Raw genomic sequence first — 18,155 nt, 5'->3', positions numbered from 1 at the left:
TGTGCTGTGGTCATGGAATGGAGTGTCTGTGCACTGAAGTGTTTAGGGCCAAAGAGGTTTGCTGTCTCCAAAGTAATTCAGATAGTTTGGAGAAAGTTATGCATGTGAGTGGGTGTGTGTATGTGTATGCATGTGTGTGTGTAAGTGTGCATGAGTGTGTGCACATGTGCATGCGAGTGTGCGTGCGGGTGTGTGTGAACGTGAATGTGTGTGTATGTGTGTGTTTAAGAGTATGAATATGCATGAGTGTGAGTATGTGTGCATGTATATCAGTGTGTGTAAATGTGCATGAGTGTGAGAGTGCACACTCATGAGTGAGTGTGAGTGTATGTGCATGAGTGTGCGTGCATGCATGAATGTGTGTGTGTGTGAGAGAGAGAGAGCGTGTGCGTGAGTGTTAGGGGAAAGGAATGGGAAGAAGGGAGTGGGGGGGAGAGACAGGAGACTGATATGGGAAACAGGGCAATAGGTAGCGGTGAGCTGGCTGCACGGCGTGTGGGATTCCTTCTGCTATTCTAGGAAGCTTTCTGCAGGTTGAAATTACATCAAATAAGAAGTTGTCCCAAACAGCCGTGCCTCCGGGAGCCGTGCGGCCTGTGCTAAGGCTCCTTGCCCTTGCGCGGCTCGTGGTGTAGCTGCGTAGGGCTGACTGTTTCTCCCGCCACCACGCAGTCTCTGATGATCACTCACCATGAAAAAGGTCCATTTCATGTCTGTGAGGTGAAAAGTGTTTAGACTGAAGATCCATAGGAAGGTAAGAGTTTGCACCCTTATCTATATATATAAAAGGCTCAGCAACCGTCCGACCGGTAGCTATGATGCGCACTGACCACCAGGGGGCAGGAGCTCAATGCAGGAGCTGCCGAGCTGCGGTGACTTGGCAGCAGTGGTTCTCGGGTGACACACCCCAGAACCAGAGAGGAGGGAGCCCGATTCTGGGGTGCGTTGTCACCTGAGAATCGCCCTCTTGCAATCTGGGAACCCTCGGGGGATGTCAGAGAGCCGGTTTTGGCACAATCCCCACAGGCCAGGCTGAGTGACCCCACCTGCCATAGGGACCCCACTCATCCCGCAGACATCCTTTGAGTCAATGCGCTGCCCCAGGTGCGGCCGGCTGGGGAGGGGCCCCGGGAGGTTGGCTCCAGGGAATGCCTGGCTTGTTTCGCCCAGTCCCGCCCCGCCAGCCACCTTCTAATTAATTTCCTTCAATGTGCACGAATCCGTGCACCGGGGCACTAGTACATGTTATAAGAAGCTACAGTACTTTTCCTTCCCGCTGTAAGAGCCAGTTACCCAGGCAGAGCCGTGCGCCAAAGCCCAGCCTCTTGGTCTGGGGCCTTGTGGCTCCGATGCGGCGTCTGCACCGCGCTGGGCTGTAAATAATTCAGTCCGCCGCAGCGCAGGCTAAGGCCCGTGAATTATACATGTGCCCGCGCTGCTGTGTGCTCAGGGCACTATTGCTTTCCCTCCGGAGCTGCAGGCAGGGAGTCGCCTTTGTCCGCCTGCCTTTGCGTCGCTGGAGAAAGCGCACTAATTCCTCCTTGGGGAGCGAGCTAAGGAACAATGTCCCTGTGTGTGGCCCGAGCCTTTGCCCGGGGCCCCGGGGGCTGTGCCGGCTGAGCCTGGTATGGATTCAGAGGGGTGGTTTGCAGTGAATGGTTGGAAGTATTTGGTTAAATGGCATCACAGTGGCTCTTATCAGCTCTACCCAGGTAAAGTCCTCGCGGGGTCTGTGCGCCTTGTGGTTGGCGGGGGCAGGCTGGCTTGTTCGGTCTCCAGGTATGTGTGTGGGGCTGAGTCAGCGGGCACAGGCGGCCGCGGCCCGGAGGCGCCCTGGGGTCAGGAGGTAGACTGGCTGTGCTTGCCTCGAGGTGCTGGTCTGGGTGAGAGTCGGGAGGGACAGTAGCGGGTAAAGCTGGTCACAGGTCTCTGACATGAATACCTTGCAGTATTCATGCACCAGGCAGCCCACAGGTGTGTCCAGCCACTTAAAGGAGCGGCGTTTCCAGTTTCAGCAAATCTGAAACGGACTTTAGAAACCCAGTCACCAGGAGAGCATTCTTCTGACTCAGCTGGCCAATTGCAAGAAAAGGAAACCACAACAGTGACACCGAAAACCAGGAAATGTCGCTGAAGTGGCCCTGCTGGGCGGTGGGTGGACTCTTCTGGGGGCGATGCCTGGTTTCCCACACACCCGACCCGAGGGAGCACAGGCAGCAGGGGGGCCTCTGGGGACGCCCTCTCCTGGCCTTGGAGGTGGGTGGGAATCCTGGCCTTGGAAGGAAGTCCATTTCAGGTTCAAGGTCATCCTTCATAAACGTGCGCCATTCTCCCCGTGTCAAGAGCAGGCCGAGAGCGGCCCAAAGGGTGTGCACTAGGTTCAGCCTTGGACGTGGATATCCGAGGCGAGGGCCTTCCCTTGTGAGGCGAGGGCGCAGGGAGTGCTGGGCTTTGGTAACCCACGAGGGCAGCTCCCGCCTTCCCCCGACCCCGGGCTCTCCACCACTGCGTGGCTCTCCCGTCCTGCAGGGACCCGCCGCAGGGAGTGCACGCGGAGGTCCCTGAGGGAAGGCGCTCTGTGCACCGGCCCTGCAGGAGCCCGGGCTGCGCAGCGGGGAGCGCTGGGGTGCGGCCTCGGGTGGTGTGCGGCCTGGCCTCCCCGTCCCTGTCTGCTGTCTCGTCTGTAGCACCCCTGGTTTTTGAGCTGAGGGCCAGGAAGCAGGCATGGGGTGTTCAGTCAGAAACAAAACAGTGGTGGGTGCGTTTCCATAGGAGAGAATGGAGGCTGGAAGGAAGGAGCAGGAATGCTCTGACCCTGTGGGGTCAGGGGACAGTGAGAGCGAGGACCCCGGGGTCGGGGGTGTGGGGTCCCTTCTCAGCAGAGTGGACAGCCTCTCCTCCGTGTGGCCCTGTGTGCTGCCGGCACAGCAGGCCCTCCTCTAGGCCCATCTGCTTGTTGTGCTGTTGGGATCCAAACACCTTTCATGGGAAATAACGGCTCCCACACCCGCGGCTGGCTCACGGCTCGGCTGCAGTTTGCGGTGTCTTCCTCCTGCCTCCCCGGCCCCGAGGCCCCGGCCCGGCCCCCTCACTGGCCTGCAGGGACAGAGCTCAGGGCTTCCCACCTCGTGGGCGGAAAGCAGCGCCTCTTCTGGGCCTTCCCTGTGTATCACTGTCCCCGGGGCACGAGCTCGCCTGTCCTGGGGGCTTCCCCACCTCCCCGAGGGCGGCTGACTCTGCTCACCCCTCGGTCCTCACGGCACCTTCGTTGCCTCCAGGGAAAAACGGCTCGTGACAGATGTGCTGGTGCTCATAATGCGAGCGTTTTAAAAAGAGCTCGTTCACTTTGTGAGATCATCTTGTTTATCAACGTAAAAGACACAGGGCCCCTCCGCTCAGGTCCTGCTGAGGGCGATGCTGGCGGCAGTAGGTGTCAAGTGGCTCCTCCTTAAATTCCCCTGTAGCTATGGGGGTGGAGCTGCACACGCCTCCACGAGGTTAGCAGCCACCGCGGCCCTTGCTGGTCACCGTCCATCCTCTTCTCCGTGCTCCTCTGATTTATGGAGCTTTTTCTTATTGACATGAAGGACTTCTAAACATAAAGAAATGAGTCCTTTGTGTGTGTAGTGGGTTATAGATATTCCCCTGAGGTTTCTTTTTTGTCTTTTGACTTAGCTTATGGTGTTTTTTACAGAGATTTTAGTTTATTTATTTTATTTTTTTATTGAGACACTAGAGGCCCAGTGCGCAAATTCGTGCACCAGTGGGGTCCCTCGGCCTGGCCTGCTGGATCGGGCCAAAACCGGCTCTCCAACATCCCTCGAGGGGTCCTGGATTGCGAGAGGGCACAGGCCAGGTCGAGGGACCCCACCGGTGCACGATCGGGGCCGGGGAGGGACATGGGAGGTTGGCCAGCCAGGGAGGGAATGTGGGAGGGCTCCAGGGCGTGTCTGGCCCATCTCACTTAGTCCCGATCAGCCGGACCCCAGCAGCAAGCTCACCTACTGGTCGGAGCATCTACCCCCTGATGGTCAGTGCACATCATAGCGACTGGTTGACCGGTCAACTGTGTGCCCCCTGGTGGTCAGTGCACATCATAGGGAGCGGTTGAGCGGCCTTAGCATATCGTTAGCATATTATGCTTTGATTGGTTGAACGAACGACTAGACACTTAGCATATTAGGCTTTTATTATATAGGATAATTGATGTACAGTGTTAGTTTAGGTGTACTATAATGATTTGATGTGTATATGTTGTGAAGTGATCACCACAATAAGTCTAGTTAATGTCTATCACCTCACATGGTTACAGAAACTTTTCTTGTGATGAGAACTTTTTTTAAAATTTACTGATTTGAGAGAGAAACATCAATTCATTGTTCCACTTCTTTATGCATTCATTGGTTGCTTTGTGTTTTTTTGTTAATCCTTACCTGAGGATATTTTTTCCATTGAGTTTTAGAGAGTGAAAGGTCTGGGGAGAGACACAGAGAGAAACATCAATGTAGGAGAGACACATCGATTGATTGTCTCGATCTGGGCCAGGGATTGAGATTGCAACCGAGGTATATCCCTTGACCAGAATCAAACCCACCACCCTTCAGTCTGCGGGCTGACGTTCTATCCACTGAGCCAAACTGGCCAGGGCCGTTGGTTTGCTTCTTGTGTGTGCCCTGATCGGGGATTGAACCTGTAACTTTGGTGTATTGGGACGATGCTCCAACCAACTGGGATACCTGGCCAGGGCCATGAAGAGAACTCTTCAGATCTATTCTCTCAGCCACTTTCAAACACACAACACAGTGTTGCTAACTGCAGTCCCCATGCTGTCCATTAAGTTCGCAGCACGCGTTCCTTTTATACCTGGAAGTTTCCACCTTGCCCCTCCCCCCATGCCACCACCTGCACCACCTCTGGCGCCCACCGGCCTGTGCCGTCGAATCACTGTTGTCTCCTGTGTTCCGGGCTTGTGTTGTGCGGCTCCTCATCAGATACTTTAAGATGGGACTCTGGTTTTTTCTCGTGCTTCTTAATTTCGTGGTTACACTTGTCTTTGGTCAGTGGCATTGGCTTTAGTGTGTTGGAGGGATCGATGGCCTGTTTTTCAGCGGCTATCCGGCGGGGCCTGCACCGCTGACTGAGCGACCCAGCTGCGTTCTGTCCAGTGATGTGTCTCTTTCCGCACCAGCCGGGGACCAGCGGCGACCTGGCTACTGTAGGAGGCTGGCCCTGCTCATCCCTCGTTTTGTTTTGTTCTCCGGTGTTTCAGGCTTGGTTTTCCGCACGAGCCTTCCCACGCAGCTTGTCTGGTCTCATCAACGTCTGGTGGGAAGTGCGTTGGGTTGGATGTTAATTGGGGAGCATTAACGTCATGGTGTTGAGCCCCTCAATGCTCCAGTTACTGGACAGACATCAAACTCAGAGCTGGGCCCCGTCTAGGACCCCAGCCCCACAGAGAGAGAGAGAGAGAGAGAGAGAGAGAGAGAGAGCGCACATGCGTGTGTGAGAGTGTACATGGGGGTATTTCCTACATCCTGTCGACGCACAAAACATCCAAACCTGTGGAGAATTTTATAAGAGTTTATTTGAGGATATGCCGGGAGCAGATCCCAGATGCTCCGAGAATGAGTTGGCAGCTTGTTTGTGCGTTGGAATCAGGAGGGGATGTCAGGAGATTACAGGAGGCAGGAGAGCGAGGGGGTCGGATTACAGACGGTTAGGATCCTGCCTGTTAGCTCTTCGCTCTTCCCCCTTCCCGGTGGTTACAGCTTCAAGGAGGCACGTCACAGGTGTGTTACCCAGAGGCACCGATCCGGGCAGGGCTGGCTCCAGGCAGAGAAACCTTTCCTACAGAAGGTAGAGGCCTGGGCGGACCACGCACTCTGCCCGCCCAGGGAGGGACTTAGGACCAGACCACCTGGGAGGTACTTTTCACAGGACCCTTGGTCCTCAGTTCGACACGCGGGACGGAGAGCTGCCCGCGTGGGGAAGTGTGTGGCCAGGCAGCTCCAGGTGGTCTGTAGGCACGAGGCCCGGCCTGGGCCCTGGGCCTGCTGCTGTGAGTGCTTGCGTGTGGACAGGCTCCATCAGCCTTCCCTGAGGCCGCGTTTCCTCTCGCGCCGCACGCGGCCTGCTGGGCTGAGCGGCCTCAGGGAAGAGTCGGTGACCTCTGGTCTCACGTAGCTTCTGAGTCTGACTCGGGTCTTCCTGTGGCAGCACAGCGATCGGTGACTCTCCGCCCTGTTTGCCTTTCCGTGTGGGAATGCTCCCGGGGCCGTCAGCAGAAAGGGGCTTCCAGTGAGCACGTGGATCCCAAGTGGCCAAGTCCCTGGCTTTGCTTTCCTGGCCCCGAAGGCTCCCGCTCCCGGGTGCGGGGTCTGCGCCTGGCCTCCTTCGCAGCCCCGGGCTCCGGGCTGCCCCTTGAGCTGTGGGCCTCGTTGTCAGCACCCCCCCCACTGTGGAGGGGGCTCATCTAAAGGCGAGCGTGCCTGCTGACCACAGGGGCTGTCACGGCTTCACTCGCCCCCACCCCTCACCAGCCTTCTCCCCGCTCCCGCCCCCGTCACTGCTAAGACGCCTTCTAAGTGGTTGGCCTGGAGCTGGAGCCAGTTAACTATGCACTTGTCGCCTCACCACGACCAGCCAGACAGCGGGCTGCGCACAAGTCCCAGGGCGGGCAGACGGAGAGCCACGCGGGAACACGCGGAATGGGCACTGTGTCATGGGGCAGCTTGCCATCTCAGTTGTAGGACATGTCCCTCTTCCTGCCCGGCCGGCCTCTACCCCTTCCTCTCAGGTTTCACTGCCAGGCCTGCCCACGCGGGGACTGGCATCCAGGTGCTCACAGGAGGTGGTGAGGGTGCCGTGAGGGGCATTATTCGAGAGCTCACATGAAGACAATGCAGCCACGGCTCTTAGTTTCCGTTTAAAATACTTTTTAGTTTATCCATCACAGTTGACACGCAGTGTCATGTTAGTGTCATGTGTGCGCATGTGCTTAGGCAGTCTCTAGTGCCGTTTTGCAGATGGCTCGGCAGCCAGCCTCCTGCGGCACAGGCGGCGCTTGCCGCATCGGGTGGCCTGTCCCCGAGCTGTCCCACCGACACGTGTGCCGGAACACCCCCTCTGGACACTGTGCCTGGAGGCCGCGCTCGGGCCCAGCCCAGTGCAGGAGTGCGCGCGTGTGCGTGGGCGGCTCCACAGGCCACGTCCTGCCCTCCACGCGCTCCTCACGGGCGCACTCCCTCGGGAGCCCCGGACCGGACGGCCTGTGGTTGTGGCCGCCTTCTCTGCTGAGGGTGCCGCCCTGCGCCGCCGGGCCCGCGCTCTGTGCGCTGTGCCTAGAAGAGCACAGGGCCGTCCGGGCGCTCCGTGCGGTGCCTGGTGCGGTGCCAGAGGAGACACCGGTGAGAGCCCTCGGTCGCTGCCGCGGGCAGGAGTGGGGCCGGCCCTGCAGTGAGGTGTGTGCTGGTCCCACAGAGCTGAACGGCGCTGACCTGAAGGACTGCGTGAGCAACCACAGCCTGAGCAGCAATGCCAGCCTCCCCAGCGTGCAGAGCTGCAGGCGCCTGCGCGAGAGGAGGGTCGCCAGCTGGGCCGTGTCCTTTGAGCGCCTCCTGCAGGACCCCCTCGGTGTGCGGTACTTCTCTGTGAGTAGGACGGGCCGGCTCAGCCTCCGAGTCTTGTCAAGGCCTGGAGGGCAGCGCCGTGGGCGGGTCCTGCTGCCCAAGGGGTCTGGGCGCCGTGCCAGCGGCTGCCGCGTGGGGGCTCCTTCCCGTCGAGCGGCTTTGGTATGTCCGGCCTCGGCCAAACCATGGCCCGTGCCCAGCCCCGCCTCTGAGAGGGAAGGAGGGAAGGGGAAGAGCAGTCCGCGGGGAGGCGGCCCGGGAATACGGACCCACTTCTCCGAGCGCGGGTGGAGGTTCACTGACCACGTTTTTCTAGGACTTTCTAAGGAAGGAATTCAGTGAAGAAAACATTCTGTTCTGGCAGGCCTGTGAATACTTTAATCATGTGCCCGCACACGACAAAAAAGAGGTACGCGTGCTCCGTGCCCAGGAAGGGGTGGCCGTGGGCAGGATTTCGTGGGGGCATCCGGGGCGGTGGAGAGGGTGTGGAAGCATCCTCACACGGTTCGCACTCTCTCAGAGCGGGCTTCTTGGGCTGGCTGTGGCATTTCCTTTTGCTGAGCACAGCCTGCGAAATGCCTGCCAGCAGCCGCGCCCCCGCGCAGTGTGGGGAGGGCAGCGCGAGGGCTTCAGGCAGGAGGCGGTCCCGGCCCCGGCAGCCTGGGCCCCTCTCATCTAGTGAGGCCGCTTGTCAGCGCGTGACCCCAGGGCTGCACCAACCCAGCCCCACTTCACAGAGACCAGCGCACCGACCGGCACCTGGCGCCCGCCGTGGCGGTGCCGCCCAAGCCTGTGAGCCGCATACTAGGACTCACCCATCGGGAAAGTTCGGTCTCATGCTGGCCTGTGCTTTGTTTATTCAACCAAGGAGTGCTTACTGCCCCCGGGCTGTCTCCAGCCAGGAGCTGGGGGGGCTGTGGTCTGCACATGGCTCACACGTGTGTCCTGATAGCTCTCCTATAGGAGCTGGGGGGGCTGTGGTCTGCACATGGCTCACACGTGTGTCCTGATAGCTCTCCTATAGGAGCTGGGGGGGCTGTGGTCTGCACATGGCTCACACGCATGTCCCGGCAGCTCTCCTACAGGGCCCGGGAGATTTTCAGCACGTTCCTGTGCAGCAAAGCCACCACGCCTGTCAACATCGACAGCCAGGCCCAGCTGGCAGACGACATTCTCAGCGCCCCGCACCCCGACATGTTCAAGGAGCAGCAGCTCCAGGTGAGCCCGTGCCTCCATTGCCGTTGCCGCGGGGACTCTGGCCAGGCGCGGGGAAGAGGGCTCGGGTCCCAGACAGCGAGCTCCCAAGTGCCACCAGGCGGGGAGGGGAGGAGCCGGTCGGGAGCTGGGGAGGAAGGAACTGCCTTCCCCGCCTGGGCTCTGGTGTCGGGTGTGGCCAACCAGACCTCGGGTCTCAGGGGCCGCCTGCAATGACCATCCAGTCCCACTGCCGCGTGCGCGCCCCCCACGGCCGCGTGCGCACCCCCCACGGCCGTGTCCGGGGGCGGGAGGGGAAATCACAGGCACGGTGCTGCTGGCGCAGGGCGGGGCAGAAGTCGGGTTACAGTTGTGAGTAGCAGAAACGGTTTATTCTTGTACCCTTCTTTATTTGTGCTGTGTGCACTTACTCTTGCCCAGCCGCTATGTAAGCTTGGAGTTTCCCATCTCAGCGCATCACTGTGGTGGCAAGTGTGCCTGGACCCCGTGTATGTAGCCTGCGCTGTAGAGCGTGTCCCACAGGCCGTCCAGAGCCCTGCTGCGGAGCCACTGAGTCATGGGATAAAGAGGGGATGCGTGTCCCACGCAGGCCTTGCTCCCTCCAGATGCCCACCGGTTTAGGTCATTTTTTTTTTTCTAAATATGTTTTTATTTCAAAGAGGAAGAGAGAGAGAAAGAGAGAGATAGAAACATCAGTGATGAGAGAGCATCATTGATCAGCTGCCTCCTGCACGCCCCCTCCTGGGGATGGAGCCTGCAACCTGGGCCTGTGCCCTGACCAGGAGTTGAACCATGACCTCCTGGTTTATAATTCGATGCTCAACCACTGAGCCTCACTGGTGAGACTGGTTTGGGGCCATTCTTGTCAAGTACAGCTCCCCAAGGTCGCACCTCCTGTGCTGTCTCCTCGTGGTGCTGGCTCCATGGGGAGTGCTGGGACTTTAGTCAGATGGAAAGGAACTTTGGAAAGGAACTCGGGGGCGAGGGTGGAGAAAATGGGCTGATGACGTCCTTTCGGAACAGGCCCGAGGCGCCTGCGGGCCCAGCCCGAGCCTGCAGGGCGGACACCTGTTACTCCTAACCAGCGTTGTTGATGGGCTCCGCAGATTTTCAACCTGATGAAGTTTGACAGCTACACGCGCTTCCTGAAGTCCCCGCTGTACCAGGAGTGCATTCTGGCCGAGGTGGAGGGCCGCTCCCTCCCCGACTCGCAGCAGGTGCCCAGCAGCCCGGCCTCCAAGCACAGCGTCAGCTCGGACCACTCCAACGCGTCCACGCCAAAGAAGGTGCCGCCTGTCGTGCCCGTGCCCGCGCCGAGTCCCGGGTGGGAGCTGCTCTGCGGGAGGGAGGCCGGGCCACGTGGGGTTCCTTCGCACGGGAGCATGCAGGGCACCTCCTCGGACCCGGCGTGCCGAGGCCGGGCGGGGGGCCGCTGGGGTCCAGCTGCCGTCCGGGCGGGCCTGCGTCGCCTGTGGAGCAGCTCTCACTCCCTCGCTGCTGCTCCTCAGCTGCCTAGCGCGCGCCTTGCGTGTGGAAGCCACGCACGTGGTTTTCTCAACGTTTTCCACTTGACGGCAGCTGACTGGGAAATCGCGATCGGGACGGTCCCTGAACGAAGACCTGGACGAGGACAGCGAGCGGAAGCGGAAGGGCGTGTTTTTCTCCTGGTCCAGGACCAGGAGCACCGGGAGGTCCCAGAAGAAGAAGGGCCACGGGGACCACGCAAACGGTTTGTGGTGTGCGGTCGCGGGCCAGGGCAGCGGGCACGTGCGGCCGCCAGGCGGGCGGGGCTGTAGGTCCTCCGCACCCCCCCCCACCCCCCCCCCGCTGTCGGTCCTCTCCTGTGCTCCTCTGGCTCCAGCAGGAACAGGTGCTGGAGACATTTGGAAAACACACCAAGCAGGAGGGAGCACCGCGGCCCGCGCTCCCGGGCGGCTCCGTCCTGGCGGGGCTCTGGTCCGGTGCGCGGGGCTGCACCGCCCTCCTGGGGTTCAGAGTAGGCCACGGTGTGCCCACAAGTTTTGTCCAAATTGTCGTTTTTTATTGTAAATCTCAGAGGCTGTGCCGGGGAGACGGGTCATGCGCGCCTCGTGCAGTCTGTCCCCCGACAGGACCCGGAGGCTGGGGGCCCCACGTCTGGCGGCTCGTTAGAGAGCACTGCCCGGGAGTCCGGACTTGGTGACGTGGGAATCGTAGCTTTTGGAAGGTGGGCCAGTGGTTCAGCAGGTCAGGGGACCCGGCTTCCCTGTGTCCGTGCCCCACGGTGGCCCCGGGCCGGCACAGCAGGGACTGGGGAGCAGACCCCAGGTTGGCCAAGGCCCTTCTAGGTGGGTTTTCATGGTTCCCAGCTCAGCCTGGGGTCACATGAGTTCAGTCAGTGACCGCGGTGGGGGCGGGACTCATCTAGGACTTGGTGGGAAGACGTGACACGAGCCACAGGCAAAGGTGTGGTGGCCGCTGGGTGTTCACCACTGTCCACAGGGGACAGTTTCTGCTGAGGCCCAGAAACCACCAGTCGGATAAGAATTCCAGGTTAGACGAAGGGAGGGAGGTCCTGCCCAGGAGCACTGCCCCGCGCTCTGACCTGCCGGAGCCAGCTGCACCAATGGCGGGACAGGGCGGGGACAGGGCGGGACAGGGTGGAGCCTGTCTCTGCAGCTGTGGGGGCTCCCGGGCGGCAGCAGCCCCGGGAGGGGGCGACGGGGGAGGGCGGGGCAGAACCTCTGAAGGCCTGTTGGTCCTGCCTTCTGTCCTTGGCCTGCGTGTGCTCCGCCTGAGGGGGTGGGGGGAGCTGTGACCAGGAGGTGGGGTCCTGTGGGAGGAGACAGCAGGGCTGTGTGATTCTGAGTCGCTGTGTCTCCTATCAAGACGCCCCGCACGCCAACGGAGGCCTGGGCCGCAGGGAGTCGCAGGGCTCCGTGTCCTCCGCCGGGAGCCTGGACCTGGTAAGTCCCCGCCTGCCCTCGGCCCACAGGCCGCGCCGCCTCACGGAGCCCGCGGTGTGTCTGGTCACCAAGCCACACGCCCACGCCTGAGGAGGGCTCCCGAGACGGGTGAGGAGCCGGGGGACGGGTGCTCCTCGGACTGCGACCAGCTCGGGCCTTTTTGGAAGCCTGGTTCTCATTCAGTTACGCTGTCGGAACCCCCTGAGAACAGAAAACTGTGAGGGCGGGCGCTTCGTCCTTGAACATCCCACTGCCCAGACATCGCGTGATTGGGGGCCCCCGGGGGCTCCTCTCTGTCCTCACACCCGCTCTCTGGTTGTCTGGTTGCCTGGGGGACCCGCGGCCTGGGTGGCGGCTGTGCGAGCCCAGTTGGGCAGCCTGACCGCTGCGGCGTCTGGTCGCCGGGACCGTCGGGCAGCGGTGCAGAACCTCGCCTCCGCTGCCAGGGCTGACCGGGCCCCCAGGACGCAGGGCGTGATGCGCTTGTCTGTGGGAGGGGGTTGCTGGGCCTTTTGCCATCGGTCTACCGCCTACAAAGCAGCTCTCTGAGTCATGTGGGGGGGGGACTTACAGCGTCCCCAGGAAACATGACCGGAAGTGACCAGCAGGCCAGCTCCACAGGAGGGCCTGTGCAGGGCGTTTCTGGTGAGGAAGCGAGTTGTGACTCAGGCCCAGGGGAGGGGTCAGGAGAGACCCCCGCTGCCCTGGGCTGGCCTCAGCCGCCCAGGAGCCCTGCCTCTGAGCACCGCTGGCTGGCGCAGGGGTCGAGTGCTGACTAGCAGTTTCCCGAGCTCTGGGCCTGGGTGTGAGTCCTGCCGGCAGACCGGCCCTGCCCGGATGCTGCTGTGGTGAGAGGCCCGCCCCGTCCCGCAGGTGTGTCCCGCTGCTCCTGGGCGGGGCTGGCAGGTGAACGCCATCCTGCTCCAGGAGGAGGCAGCTAGCATTCCCTGGGCAGACGGCGGGGTCTGTCCCTCATGCTGACAGGGCAGCCCCCTGCCAGCAACAAACATGGGTGGAGCCCAAGCCCCGCTCTGCCCCCCAGCCCTTGCCTGCCCCTCAGTGGCTCCCCAGCCCCTGCCCTCAGGCTGACTTGCCCTCCCCTAGATCAGGCTGTTCCTTTCGGAGGAGCCTTGGAGCCTGGGCCAGGAGGTCGGGCAGAAAGCTGACGGGAAACAGCAGAGGGGCCCCCGCTGGGCGGGTCCTCGGGCCCCTGTGTGTGTCCCAGCCCGCCGTGTGGTCCCCACCCCACGACTGAGGTGGGCGAGGGCAGCTCAGCGTCACAGCGCGGCCTGTTCTGGGGGAGCCGGCTACACATGGGCCCAGCAGCATTTGGGTGTGCGGCTGGGCAAGGCTGAGAATAGTGTCCGGGCAGGAGGAAGCCCACGGCTGTCCCTGTGCTAGCGTGGCCCCCACCCCGAGTGCACAGCACGCGTGTCCCCGCGGGTCCACATCTCTGGAGCTGGATGTGGTCTCCCTAGGTGCGTGCCGGCTCCCTTAGCTCTTCTTGGGGTGCCCCGCAAGCTCCCCGTGACCCCGCGCCATCTCTTCCCCAGTCAGAGGCCTGCAGGACGCTGGCGCCCGAGAGGGACAAGGCTGCCAAGCACTGCCGCATCCAGCTGCCCGACGGGACACCCTGCACGGCGCTGGTCCGGGCGGGGCTCCCCATCAAGGAGGTCCTGGCCGGGCTCTGCGAGCGGCACGGCATCAACGGGGCCGCCGTGGACCTCTTCCTGGTGGGCGGGGACAAGGTACTGGCGGGTCCTCCTGGCCCTTGGTGTTAGGCCCTGGCGTTGACCTCTCTGCGCTCTGTGTCTAAGGCGTTTGCTGGAGGCCATGGAGGGCGGGTCCTGCGGCTGGGCCCCTGCATGCTCGTGTGGGTCTGTGTGCAGCTGCGCCTCTGCTGCACCTGGGCGTCCGCTGCACCTGGGAGTGCTGCACCTGGGCGTCCGCTGCACCTGGGCGTCTGCTGCACCTGGGCGTCCGCTGCACCTGGGCGTCCGCTGCACCTGGGAGTGCTGCACCTGGGCGTCCGCTGCACCTGGGCGTCTGCTGCACCTGGGCGTCTGCTGCACCTGGGCGTCTGCTGCACCTGGGAGTGCTGCACCTGGGCGTCCGCTGCACCTGGGCGTCCGCTGCACCTGGGCGTCCGCTGCACCTGGGCGTCCGCTGCACCTGGGCGTCCGCTGCACCTGGGAGTGCTGCACCTGGGCGTCCACTGCACCTGGGCGTCCGCTGCACCTGGGCGTCCGCTGCACCTGGGCGTCCGCTGCACCTGGGAGTGCTGCACCTGGGAGTGCTGCACCTGGGCGTCCACTGCACCTGGGCGTCCGCTGCACCTGGGCGTCTGCTGCACCTGGGAGTGCTGCCGTGCGCCCGCTCCTCTGACCCCACCTCTTGTTCCCTCCTGGTCCCCAAGCCCCTGGTGCTGCATCAGGACAGCAGCATCTTGGCGTCCAGGGACCTGCGCCTAGAAAAGCGGACTTTGTTTCGGTGAGAAAAATGCAGTTGCCATTCCCGTGAGCTCCCAGAATGCTGGGCCCGTCCTGAATGGGGTGGGGCAGCGGGTCGCTCTCCCTGTCCCCTGACCACAGAGGGCCACACCCAGGGGTGGGCAGGCTGCATGGAGTTGGCCATCCTGTGAGGGAGGGGTTCTCTCTCTGCTGGCAAGACAGCCCCCCTCACCCCCAGAAAACCTTCCAGAAGCCCCCGCAGCTCGCTTCCTCAGCCAGAACTTGGGCTGGATCAGGGCCCGGCGCAGCGAAGTGAAGGCTGGGTGGATTGCGCGGATGTGCTCACGCTTCTCCCCCACAGGCTGGATCTGGTCCCCATTAACCGCTCCGTGGGACTCAAGGCCAAGCCCACCAAGCCCGTCACGGAGGTGCTGCGGCCCGTGGTGGCCAAGTACGGCCTGCACCTGAGCGAGCTGGTGGCCAGGCTGGTGAGTGACATGGGGGCCTGCGGTGAGCTCCCTGAGCTGGAAAACTGGGTGCCTGTCCGCAGGGCCTGTGCCTGAGGCCCCACCAGTAGCGCCGTGGCGGCACCAGGTGCGCGAGCAGCTGCGACGCCCTCAGCTCCGCTCCACGCTGGCCAGGTGGGAGGTGTCGCCTCCGTCCCCCTGTCTCATCCTGTGGAGGGAAACGCTGGTTTCTTTAGACTCCGTCATTCCCAGGGGGCTGGGCTGGGCTGGGATTTGAGAGGTGGTTTTGGTCCTGGGAAACCAAAATGAGAAACAAGACCCCCTGAGCTCTGCTGAGCAGGTGCAGGTCCCAGCAGACAGGCGCCTCCGCCCTGCGCCCGGCGCAGCCCAGCAGGTCGCTGCCTCGGGCGCATCTTCCCATGAAATTTCCCGCCCTGGCCGCTTTGCCTCAGTGGCTAGAGCGTCAGCCACGGACAGGAGGGTCCCGGGTTCAATTCCGGTCAAGGGCACACACCTCGGTTGCAGGCTTCATCCCCGGCCCTGGTCAGGGTCGTGCGGGAAGCAACCAATCGATGTTACCTCTTACATCGGTGTTTCTCTGCCTGTCTCTCCCCTCACTTCCACTCTCTCTAGAAATCAAAGGAAAAGTGTCCTTGAGTGAGGATTAGCAAAACAAAAAATGCCCCAAGTCCCGTCTCCGCCGGCATTGCCAGGCCGGGCGGCTGAGGGAGAAAACCCTGGGCAGAGGGCAGGCGGGGCGGGCCGGCAGTCCGGTCGCTGTAACCGCTGTCGCTGTAACTGCTGTAACCCAGGCCCGTCGCAGGCTGTTGGCCAAGCCCCCATCTATTCTGGCGTCACTGCCTGTCTAGCAAGCTGCACCTGTTTGCTTCAAAATACAGTGATTTATGATTTAGTTTGCCTGCGTTCTCATTTTTTTAGAAAATAAACTACTGGAGCTGTGACTGAAAATATTCTAGCGTTTTAGTTTTTTCTGACACGAGCCCTAAGGTTGTGCAAGATCTTTGCCGTGAAGGAGAGGAGGGTGTGGAGTTGGTGTGGAGCCCGGGAAGCCCGAGGCCCCTCGGCCTCCCCTCAGCAGGGAGCACCACCCAGAGTCCGACGTGCTGGCGGAGAGGGCGGACCAGGCTCCCCGGGCCTCCCTCTCTCTCTCTCCTGAGACCCCAAGCTACTGCGTGGCCCGTCTGGCCTCAGTGTCCCTGTCTGTAAATGGGTTAGTCAGGCCTGTGGTGGGACTTGGGGCTGGCCGGTGGTCAGGGCTCCCGGGAGTGGAGGCTGTGACACGTGGCTTTTCTGTGGACACACCAGCTACCCTTCCCTGAATGTGTGCGTCCACTGGAACCGACATCATGAGAGAGGCAGGGCCAGCGTGGTGGCCGCCTCACTGGGCGAGCTCCGGCCCGGCCTCCTGCAGGCAGTGGCCTCGGGCACTTGGGTTCTCCGGCCATCGGGGAATTTAAGAAGCCAGCTCCAAGTACAGGTTTCTTTCTAAACAGCGGCTGTGGGTCCTAAATAGCTGGTGTCCCCCTGCCCCGCGCCTCGTCCACAAAGGCAGCTGTCCTGCTCACGCCCTAACTGCCCACAGGAGCGGGACGAGGCCCGGCCAGGTTGTGAGCAGGGTGAGACCGGGATGCCAACTCGATGCCATTGGAACAGGACGTTGGTGGGCTGAGAGGTTTGCGGCCTCGCCAAGTGTCCTCGCCCCAGGCTTGGATCTGGCACAGGGAGGCCACCAGCTGTCACTCGCGTTCCAGGCACCCGGGGCTTCGGGCTGGCACCTCTGGACTGCCTTCGGGCAGCCCGGCCGAGGTGGTGGCACCCGGGGTCACCTGGCGTGCGACTACATCAAGGCTGGACCGGTCTTGCTGTTAGCAGCTGGATGACAGGCAGGTGTTCTGGAAATTTCTGGTTCGGTGAGTCACGTGGTGCACGGCCTTGGTCTCTAGAGTGGCGAGAGGGAGCCCCTGGACCTCGGCGCCCCCATATCGAGCCTGGATGGACAGCGGGTCATCTTGGAGGAGAAGGACCCCTCCAGAGGGAAAGGTGAGCGAGCCTGAGAGCCCCTCTTGCTGCCTCCCACCAGAGGCCCCGCCCCGCCCCCCGCAGAGCCGGGCCATCTGAGGCCTGGGCAGAGGCGGCAGGTGACAGGCCCGGTGACAGGCCCCGTGCGCCCAGACTGCCCCGAGGTCAGCACGCCTGGTGTGGGGGCGTTAACGAGACAGAGACACAGCGCTGGTCCTGTGAACGGGGGACACCCGGGGCCTCGTGGACTGGGGTGTTGCAGCCCCGTTGTCCCCGGGGTGCGGGAACCTGTGGTTTACGGAGCTCCTCCGGGAGGTGCTGCCGCCTGGCCCCACAGCCCGCCCCTGCCTCCCCGCAGCCGCGTCTCCCGGAGAGCTTTGGGGCAGGCCCAGCAGGGGCTCGGACCAGATGACCCCGAGGGCTGGCTCAGTTCCCAGATGCCTGCTGCCTCCCCCAGGGACCTGCGGTGGCCCCTCCCCTGTGAAAGCAGAGCCGGGCCTGCCTGCCCTGGTCTGGGGGTGCCTGCGCCGCGCTCCTCCCGCCTGCTCAGGGCCGGCCCAGCCGGGCCTCCGGCCGCTTGGGCGCAGTGGAGCTGCAGGCCGGCCGCGGGCAGGTGCAGGGTGTCTGAGCAGCTGCGGGGAGGCCAAGTGGCGCTTCCTGCAGCCCAGTGGGGCTGAGAGGTGGACTTGGGGCTGGGTTGGCCATTGAGGCCAGACCACAGCCCTGACTTGGGGCAATGGTTGTATTTGAAAATATGTGACCATTTTTCTAGAGAATATTCACACCAAATAGTCCACGAAACAAGCTCTTTAATCACCTCGCCTCCACATATCCCAGTACATGGTGTCCAGCCGCCTGTGGCCCTCTCCACACACACACACACACACACACACACACACACATGCACACACACACACATGCACACTCACACACACACACACACGCACGCACGCTCACACACACATGCACGCTCACACGCACACACACGCGCACACACACTCACACACACACACATGCACGCTCGCACACAGACTCACACACGCACACACACACATACACACACACTCTCACACATTCACACACGCACACACTCACACTCACACACACTCTCACACTCACACACACACACACACACACTCGCACACACTCACACACGCACACACTCACACTCACACATACTCACGCGCACGCACACACGCGCGCACACTCACGCACACACTCACACACCCACACACACACACCACGTCCTGCCCTGGCCAAGGCGGAGGAGACGTCCTGCCCCTGGTCCTGCCCGGGGCGTTGGGCCTTTCTGTGCAGATTGGATAAGGGGCCGGCCGCTCCTTTGCCGCTCCAGCTTTGCTCTAAGAACACAGATAACATAGACGGATGCTCGGTCAGTGTGCTGTGACC

At 62.1% G+C, this 18,155-nt stretch overlaps 1 protein-coding gene across 3 annotated transcripts in view; it reads left to right on the top strand.

Moving 5' to 3' along the window:
- RGS12 (regulator of G protein signaling 12) overlaps nt 1–18,155 on the top strand; it is a 72,151-nt gene that overhangs the window by 44,633 nt on the left and 9,363 nt on the right. For 2 of the 3 annotated variants that reach the window (XM_054708412.1, XM_054708420.1), the window contains 10 exons: nt 7,480–7,649; nt 7,945–8,037; nt 8,703–8,846; nt 9,950–10,129; nt 10,422–10,572; nt 11,712–11,788; nt 13,342–13,536; nt 14,205–14,278; nt 14,600–14,726; nt 16,670–16,766. In XM_054708412.1, coding sequence (XP_054564387.1) covers nt 7,480–7,649; nt 7,945–8,037; nt 8,703–8,846; nt 9,950–10,129; nt 10,422–10,572; nt 11,712–11,788; nt 13,342–13,536; nt 14,205–14,278; nt 14,600–14,726; nt 16,670–16,766 — 1,308 coding nt within the window. The remainder of the gene's footprint in view (nt 1–7,479; nt 7,650–7,944; nt 8,038–8,702; nt 8,847–9,949; nt 10,130–10,421; nt 10,573–11,711; nt 11,789–13,341; nt 13,537–14,204; nt 14,279–14,599; nt 14,727–16,669; nt 16,767–18,155) is intronic. The other variant, XM_054708415.1, reaches the window with a different exon arrangement.

Source organism: Eptesicus fuscus, chromosome 2 (genome assembly GCF_027574615.1).
Source record: "Eptesicus fuscus isolate TK198812 chromosome 2, DD_ASM_mEF_20220401, whole genome shotgun sequence".
Taxonomy (NCBI): Eukaryota; Metazoa; Chordata; class Mammalia; order Chiroptera; family Vespertilionidae; genus Eptesicus; species Eptesicus fuscus.
This window is presented reverse-complemented; position numbering and strand designations above follow the sequence as displayed.